We start from the raw sequence: 9512 nt of genomic DNA on the forward strand, positions 1-9512 counted from the left end.
AGAGGACTTCCATAGCCTTGGCAGCCCATGGCAAGAGCCTTGGGTGATCACTGATATCATACGTACAAGTGTTAATTGTTAACGGAACAACGAAATCACTGTGCATTTATTCCCCATTTAGGAACTCCATCCATAATGAGTTGAACTGTGAGAATCGACTGCAATTTTTTTCTCAAACTGTACTCTATATGTAGTGTGTCTGTGTGGATGCAAACTATTGAAATCTATATGTTATATGGAGTTGGTCCTCTGTATATAAAATCAAATAAAAATGTAACATAATGAAGAAGGAGATGGGAGAGGGTGAGGGAGGTGGGATGAGAGTTGGGATGGGAGGTTGTGTTTAGGGGAAAGGAACACAATATTTCTAAAGTTCTATCTATGAAAAAATGCATTTGTTGAATAAAAACTTTAAAATAAAAAATTATGAAAAAAATGCAATCACTACATAAAAACTTAAGAAAACAGGACTGCTGCTTGCTCTTGTTGAAAGTGAGGATGCATCAAGCATGTGCCATATATAAAGGTCAGAGTAGTCTTTATAATACATGGAAACCTCTGGAATCTTGATCACCACTTCCAAGTGTGGAGAAACCATGAAGAATGAATTTGCGGTGTTAAAATGATACAGGCAAAAAAGGTAGGATTTAAAGCATCAGGAGTAGTTTCAGAGAGTAGCCTGTAGGGCTTTGTTAGGAGAAAAAGTACATGTACACATCAGTATGCAAGGTAGTTAGAGAGATGAAGTAATAACTCTGGCTAACATGAGGAAGATGGGCATGAATAATGGCTAATAATTTCCTAGATGTTATTTTATATGCTATTTCAACATCAAATTAGGGCTATTTGCCTAAAATAGCTATGTCCGTTATTCCAGAAGGTCCTTGTGAATCAGAAATAACTGAACTCAGGATGATGTTATTGTACGTTTCTTGCCAGATACGGACCAGTGTATGAAGTGTCTGGATCATCAGTATGCCAACACAGAGCGAAACCAGTGCTTCCACAAAAAAGTGACCTTTCTGTCTTTTGAAGATCCCCTGGGGATGACCTTGGTCTGCACAGCTCTGTGCTTCTCTGTCCTCACTGCTGTGGTTCTTGGGGTCTTTGTGAAGCACCGAGACACTCCCCTATTCAAGGCCAACAATCGTTGTCTCAGCTACATGCTGCTCATCGCCCTCATCTTCTGCTTCCTCTGCTCCTTATTGTTTATTGGTCGTCCCAACACAACCACCTGTGTCCTCCAGCAGACCATGTTTGGAGTAGTGTTCACCGTGGCTGTTTCCAATGTCCTGGCCAAAACTATCACTGTGGTTCTGGCCTTCAAGGTCACTGCCCCAGGGAGAAGGATGAGACAGTGGCTGATATCAGGGGTACCTAACTCCATTATTCCCATCTGCTCCCTGATCCAACTGGCTCTCTGCGGCATCTGGCTTGGGACTTCTCCTCCCTTTATTGACACAGATGCACACTCAGAGCATGGCCACATCATCCTGGTGTGTAACAAGGGCTCAGTCATTGCCTTCTACTGTGTCCTGGGCTACCTGGGCTCCTTGGCCATGGCCAGCTTCACTGTGGCTTTCCTAGCCAGGAATCTGCCTGACAAGTTCAATGAAGCCAAGTTCCTGACATTCAGCATGCTGGTGTTCTGCAGTGTCTGGGTGACCTTCCTGCCTGTCTACCACAGCACCAAGGGGAAGGTCATGGTGGCTGTGGAGGTCTTCTCCATCTTGTGCTCCAGTGCGGGGCTCCTGGGCTGCATCTTTGTTCCCAAGTGCTACATTATTCTCCTAAGACCTGAGAAGAATGCTTTGAAAGGATTAAGGGATAGAAGAATTTCTAAGGAAACATATGTTCTCAGGTGTAGCTCTTAGGCTCTCTCAGTTTTTATTGGTTAGAATCTAAAATTATAAAACTGCTTTTGCATTCTGATGTTAAAAATAACTTGTATAATGTACCCTCCTTAGGAACAATTTATACTTTTCTTAATATGTTTTTGTTCTGAAGGTGCAATTTACAGAAAATGAAGATAGAGTGTGGGAGAAACCTTCCATCTGGTTATGGAATCTGAAGATATCTGTAGTGGCCCAGTGCTAGTTCATGCCAAACAAGGAGGTTAATTCAGGTTTTCATGTGAGTGTCAAGGACAGAAAGGCTTAGGCCATCTTCCAAAGCATTTTCTAGATCTTTTTTTTTATGTTTTTTTAAACTTTTATTTAATGCATATAAATTTCCAAAGTACGACTTATGGATTACAATGGCTTCCCCCCCATACCGTCCCTCCCACCCACAACCCTCCCCTTTCCCACTCCCTCTCCCCTTCCATTCACATCAAGATTCATTTTTGATTATCTTAATATACAGAAGATCAGCTTAGTATACATCAAGTATGGATTTCAACAGTTTGCTCCCACACAGAAACATAAAGTGAAAAATAATAGATGATTTTTTAAAATGATGATGAAATCAGAGCAGACCTATTGTCATGTTTAATCCCAGTGAGAGTCAAGTTGGGAATTGATAATTTTTTTTTTTTTTTTTTACAGAGGATCAGTTTAGTATGCATTAAGTAAGGATTTCAACAGTTTGCACCCCCATAGAAACACAAAGTGAAATATATTATTTGAGTACTCGTTATAGCATTAAATCTCAATGTACAGCACATTAAGGATAGAGATCCTACATGAGGAGTAAGTGCACAGTGACTCCTGTTGTTGACTTTACCAATTGACACTCCTGTCTATGGCATCAGTAATCTCCCTATGCTCCAGTCATGAGTTTCCAAGGCTATGGAAGCCCTCTGAGTTCTCCGACTCTTATCTTGTTTAGACAAGGTCATAGTCAAAGTGGAGGTTCTCTCCTCCCTTCAGAGAAAGGTACCTCCTTCTTTGATGACCTGTTCTTTCCACTGGGATCTCACAGCTACTCGGGAGGCTGAGGCCGGAGGATCGCTTGAGTCCAGGAGTTCTGGGCTGTCGTGCGCTATGCCGATCGGGTGTCCGCACTAAGTTCGGCATCAATATGGTGACCTCCCGGGAGCATTTTCTAGATCTTAACAAAAAGCTGGATTGCAAGTGGAGCGGACAAGACATGAACTGGCACCAACATGGGATGTCGGGGTTATAGGTGCTACTTATAGCCACTATACCCCCATGCTGGACCCATTCCTTCTCTCTTCAAAATAATACTATGAACTAATTTCTTAGTCTGGGTTTTATGTTCATAAGCACAAAACCAATCTCAGATAAAGGCTCCCCTTGAAACTTTTCATTTCTTTTCAATCCTGTATTTTCAATGTCAACTCATTGACATTGTCATATTCATATTTTAATAAAATGAGTTACACATTTCTTTGCTGTTTTTATTAAGTCATTAGTCTATATTAAAATAAGCTTATTAATATAGTTGAAATATTTCAGCGCAATCTTTAGACATGTTAAATCATTATAATGTGTAATTCATTGTCAAGAAAATGCTGAATTATATATCATTTCATATGAATTTAAAATGATGTAAAAAAATAAATAAATAAAATGATGTGATAATCACACATCAAGTTTTCATTATACATAGAAGTGATTCTCTAAACTTCTTTTCCATCTCTTCATTTCTATTTATTATCAATCTGGCTTTGATTTACTTTTGCCAATACCAGACATAAGAAAGTGATTTTTGATGTAATCCAACTGTGAATATTGGCTTTGACTTCCTGTACCTCTGGGGTCTATTCCAAGAAATCTTTACCTGTGCATATATCTTGCAGGGTTTCTTTGATGTCCTCTAATAATTTGAAAGTGCTGGGTCATAGTGAGTGGATTTTTGTGTAAGATATAAGGTAGGGGTCTTGCTTCATGCTTCTGCATGGGTAATCCAATTTACCAGCACTATTTGTTGAATGGACCGTCCTTTCTTCAGGAATTTGTTTTAGCTCCTTGATCAAATATAACTTGGCTATAGATGTTTGGATTGATTTCTGGTGTTTCCATTCTGTTCCATTGTTCTACCCATCCATTGTGATACCAGGCTGTTTTGATTATAGATCCACTCCAGTAAGTCTTGAAATCTGGTATTGTGGTGCCTCTGGCTTTGTTTTTGTTGTACAAGATTGCTTTAGCTATTTCAGGTCTCCTGTGCTTCCATATGAATTTCAGCATCATTTTTTCAAGATCTGAGAATTTCTTTGGCATTTTGATTGGTATCACACTGAATCTATAAATTGCTTTTGGGAGAATGGAAGTTTTGATGATATTGATTCTTCCAATCCATGTGCATGGAAGAATTTTCCATTTATTGGTATCCTCTTCTATTTCTTTCTTTAAGATTTTGTAATTCTCTGGCCAGTGCCATGGCTCAATAGGCTAATCTTCCACCGGCGGTGCCAGCACACCAAGTTCTAGTCCCAGTCGGAGCACCGGATTCTGTCCTGGTTGCCCCTCTTCCAGGGCAGCTCTCTGTTATGGCCCAGGAGTGCAGTGGAGGATTACCCAAGTGTTTTGGCCCTGCACCCGCATGGGAGACCAGGAGAAGCACCTGGCTCCTGGCTTCGGAACAGCGCAATGTGCCAGCTGCAGCGCGCCGGCTGCAACGGCCATTGGAGGGTGAACCAACCGCAAAAAGGAAGACCTTTCTCTCTGTCTCTCTCTCTCACTGTCCACTCTGCCTTTTCAAAAAAAAAAAAAGATTTTATAATTCTCATTGTAGAGATCTTTGATGTCCTTTGTTAAGTTTATTCAAAGGTACTTGATTTTTTTTGTAGCTCTTGTGAATGGGATAGATCATATAATTTATTTCTCAGCCATGGCATTGCCTGTGTATACAAAGGCTGTTGCTTATTGTGCATTGACTTTATATCCTGCTACTTTGCCAAACTCTTCTATGAGCTCCAATAGTCTCTTAACAGAGTTCTTTGGATCCCCTAAATAAAGAGTCATATCATCTGCAAAGAGGGATAATTGTACTTCTTCCTTTGCAATTTGTATCCCTTTAATTTCTTTTTCTTGACTAATGGCTGTGTATAAAACTTCCAGAACTATATTGAATAGCAGTGGTGAGAGTGGGCATCCCTGTCTGGTACCAGATCTCAGTGGAAATGCTTCCAACTTTTCCCCATTCAATAAGGTTCTGTCCGTGGGTTTTTCATAAATTGTTTTGATTGTGTTGAGGAATGTTTGTTCCACACCCAATTTGCTTAGAGTTTTCATCATGAAAACTTTAGGTAAGTTTTCATTATGAAATGGTGTTGTATTTTATCAAATGCTTTCTCTACATCTATTGAGATAATCATATGTTTTTTCTTCTGCAGTTTGTTAATGTGGTGTATCACATTGATTGATTTGCGAAAGTTGAACCATCCCATTTTTATATCGTAAGTCAAATAATGATTCTTTCTTTTTACAATAACGAGTCTGTTGTCCATTTTCTTAGAACCATTGACCTTGTATTTTAAGTTGCTTCTAGATTCTGTCTAGACACACATGGCATATGTCTTTTCTGATACTGGCTCATTTCTTTAAGTATCATGGATGCCAGTTGCATCAATGTTGTTGCAAAAGAGAGGATTCTTTTTTTTTTTCTACTACTGATAAACATTCTTAGAGTATACATGCCAGGATTTCTTTTTCCGGTCATCAGTTGATGGATATCTGGGTTGATTCCATATTTTAGCTATTTTGAATTGAGCTGCAATGAACTTGGAGGTACAGATGACCCCTTTTCATGCTGATTTCATTTTGTTTCTGTAAATTTCTAGGAGTCAGTTGGCTTGGTCTCATGGCAGATATATTTTCTTGCTCAGAAATTTCCATACTGTATTCCACAATGACTGCATCAGTTTACATTCTCATCAACTGTGGAGTAGGCTACCTTTTTTCCTGAGTCCTCTCCAGAATAGGTTGTTAATTGATTTCTGTATGAGAGCCATTATGATGGGTAAGGTGAAACCTGATGGTGGTTTTGATTTCATTTCCCTGGTGGCTAGTAGTCCTGAGAATTTTTTAAGTGACTTTGGCCTTTTCAGTTTCTTCTTTTTGAAAAATGCATGATGAAGGTGTTTTCCATTACTTTACTGGATGTTTAGTTTTTTTGTTGTTGTTGAATTCCTTTCACTCTTACAGGGTTCTTGCTATAGAACAGAGGGACTTGAGCTTATGAAATGTGGGATGCTAGCACTCAAGGTGGAAACTTAACATACTACACCACAGCCCAGCTCCAGTTTCCATTATTCTTTTTTTATTTCTTTTATTTATTTACTTTTTTGACAGGCAGAGTGGACAGTGAGGGAGACAGAGAGAAAGGTCTTCCTTTTGCCATTGGTTCACCCTCCAATGGCCGCTGTGGCCGGCGTGCTGCGGCCGGCTCACCGCACTGATCTGAAGCCAGGAGCCAGGTGCTTATCCTGGTCTCTCATGGGGTGCAGGGCCCAAGCACTTGGGCCATCCTCAACTGCACTCCTGGGTCATAGCAGAGAGCTGGCCTGGAAGAGGGGCAACAGGGAGAGAATCTGGTGCCCTGACTGGGACTAGAACCCGGTGTGCCGGTGCTGCAAGGCGGAGGATTAGCCTATTAAGCCACAGAGCTGGCCTGCATTATTCTTAAAGATAAGTGGAAAAGCATCAGATCATGCAGATTCTAATCATCTTTTGATAGCTTTTACCCCAATAGAGGTTTCTTAAATTAAATGCCCCCCCTCTCTAGTACAGTCATCAGTTTTTCATAGAATTACTTCTTTCTCCCCAAAACCTCCATCAGTGTCTTCAGCAGCTATAGTCTGAGAAGCACTTTAGTAAGAGTTATCATAACTTTATGTGGCTGTCTCAACATAGCAACACTTCCTAAGTCATACTCAATTGTGTATGAATAGCCATTAGCATGTGTGTCTTCTAATATCCAAGTCAATTGGTCTCTGAGTCTTTGCATTTTACAATTGTGTGTGTATGTGTGTGTGTAAAGGCAAGATCACTGGAACTGAAATTCTGTATTTTAGTGTGTAAAAACTAATTCCCAAGTTAAGGTACCAATGATATCTGATTATAATTCTATCATCCATAGCTAGATCATATGTTTATGTATTTTCTGAGTAGCATATTCCATGCTGACTTACCTTTCATGAGTTGTCTGTTGTATGATAGGCTTGTTTATTTCATTAAAATGAAACACGTTGGTATTCAGTTTTAAATTCAATGTGAAATTGGCCTGTTTTCAGTTATTGTTCCATAGTGTCCTTAAGGCAAATAAATCTAAGCACTTATAAAGGAGAAAGGAAAACCAACTGCAACCCCATTGCTCAGAGGCAGCTCCTATCTAAATAGTCTTTCAGACTTCCTGTACACACACATGTTTATTTCTGCAGGGCCATCTGGTGTTCCCATGGAGATCGTTTCCATTACATGGATGTTTCAGTTCACCCAGTCTTGACTTGGAGCTGTCTACTTGCTATTATGCCCAGGTCTCCCTTCCTTTCAGTCAGGTCAATACCGACCACAACACTAGAGGGAGCCTGAGGCTGAGGATGGATTTGAACATTCCTGCAAGAATGTAGTGATGCAACTGAGGTGATTTGGGGTGGGTATAGGGCTCTTTCTTGTAGAAGCTCTCAAGTCAGCTCCTCCAGAGTAACACCTGAAATTCGCAGAGAGCCACACATCAGCCATAATGAATACCCCCACATCGATCTGCAGCCAAAGTCAGGAGGCTCAGCACTGTGAGCACAAGTTTCTCATGAGAGGACAGAGGCAGGAACCATGTCCTGTACAGGAATATGGGTCATGTGTCATAAGGAATGAGAAAAGGCCCCAACCCACCTTGCTCTTTTGGTGCAGAATATGAGGATATGGGTCTTTACGTGTGTGACCCCCTAGGGCCGAGCTGCAGAGGAGCAAAGTGTGTTCCCGCCACTACCCCCTGTTGGCTCCTCACTGCTCTGCAGCTCAACAGGCCCTTCCAGGCTCTGTGCCAGGTTGTGAGACCTGGAGAGGAGCTGGGTTGGTGACTCTGAGGGTTCTCCTGGGGAATTGTGAGAAGGGAGAGTCCTTCTGGTTTCTTCCCCACTGTTTTGGTGAAACCTAGTAATCCTGTAATGTAAAATAATTCTAATGCACCTTGTATCCCTTGGGCCAGGAATTTACATCTTACTTGAACAGTATATTATGGAAGTTTTAAATTCTGGAATAGGAAGTCTTACCTCACTGAGATGCCAACTTTTTAAGAGGAGGATAATTTTGTTTGTTTCCTTGTTTCTGCAACCCTCAGAATCACCTTGAACACTTACTGAAACAGGGAGACTGTTGGGATGCACTCTGTGATGCCTTATCTGGTAGACCTGGGGGTGCTGTGGCATTCAGCTCCACATGTGGTGACTAGGAGCCTCTCCCAATTCTGCTTCCTTGTGTTTTGGACTTCCCTTATTCCTCATTAAATAAAAATGCAAGCTTATTGATCTGAAATTCCATTCTCTTTCTTCTCAAATAAAGCATGAGAGTTTCTACAACAAAACATCAAGGTCTTTCAAACAATATCATTCTGATTAGTTTGCTGAATTTGCTTGAGAAGAAAATCCCAGAAAGAAAGGAAGTGGATTGTTAACACTTGTCCATTTTTGCATGAGCAAGCAACAGACAAAGGCCAAGAGCCATCCAAATAGGAAAAGATTTGTGTGTAGGTCACCATCAAGCTGGGGCAAATTAATGTGGAATCCCAGATAAACACTGAGTCTGAAGAAGAACATGAAATCATTCAACATGGGATCATCCCATGATCCAGAGAAACCAACATGGTTCTTAAGTGGAGGAAAAGACCGTGATAAGAACACAGGTACTTCACAGGTGAAAAATCATTCAATAAGGACCTTATAAAGCAGCCTTATTAGACACATGGAAGAAAAATAGGCCATTGTTGATGACAGTAGAATAAAACAACATTGAATATAAAATAACTGCTTTAGACTCTAAACTCCCAACTGTTACATTTCCCAGCATCAGAATATCTCTTACTACTGATTACCTGTTCAAAGAGATAAAGGATGGAATTATATAATGTATCCACATGCAAACTGTCAGCAAAAGCCTGTTTGGCAGAGATCATATATAGCTTTATAAGGAAGAAGAGGTGGAGGATGAGGATGAGGAGATGAAGAGGGCAGAGGGATTAGAGAAACACCAGAAAATGACAAAGAAGAGAAGAGGAAGTATAGATACAGATGAGAAAATAATTTCTACTTTTTTTAAATATTAATGTATTTATTTATGAAAGAGTTTCACAGAGAGAGGAGAGGCAGAGAGAGAGAGAGAGAGTTCTTCCCTCCAATGGTTCACTCCCCAATTGGTTGTAATGTCTGGACCTGCACCAATCTGAAGCCAGGATCCAAGAGCTTCTTCCAAGTCTCCCATGCTGGTGCAGGGAACCAAGGACTTGGGCCATGTTCTTCTGCTTTCCCAGGCCATAGCTGAGAGCTAGATCAGAAGTGGAGGAGCTGGATCTCGAACCACTGCCCTTATGGGATGCCAGCACTTCATGCC

General features: G+C 40.7%; 1 protein-coding gene across 1 annotated transcript in view; it reads left to right on the forward strand.

Annotated features, from left to right (window-relative positions):
* Positions 1-2085, forward strand: part of LOC127482607 (vomeronasal type-2 receptor 116-like) — a 77833-nt gene extending 75748 nt beyond the window's left edge. The window contains exon 11 of the mRNA XM_070067504.1: positions 940-2085. Coding sequence (XP_069923605.1) covers positions 940-1874 — 935 coding nt within the window. The 3' untranslated portion in view covers positions 1875-2085. The remainder of the gene's footprint in view (positions 1-939) is intronic.
* The last annotated feature ends 7427 nt before the right edge of the window (positions 2086-9512 follow it).

The sequence above is a fragment of the Oryctolagus cuniculus genome (assembly GCF_964237555.1).
Source record: "Oryctolagus cuniculus chromosome 16 unlocalized genomic scaffold, mOryCun1.1 SUPER_16_unloc_1, whole genome shotgun sequence".
NCBI classification, from domain to species: Eukaryota; Metazoa; Chordata; class Mammalia; order Lagomorpha; family Leporidae; genus Oryctolagus; species Oryctolagus cuniculus.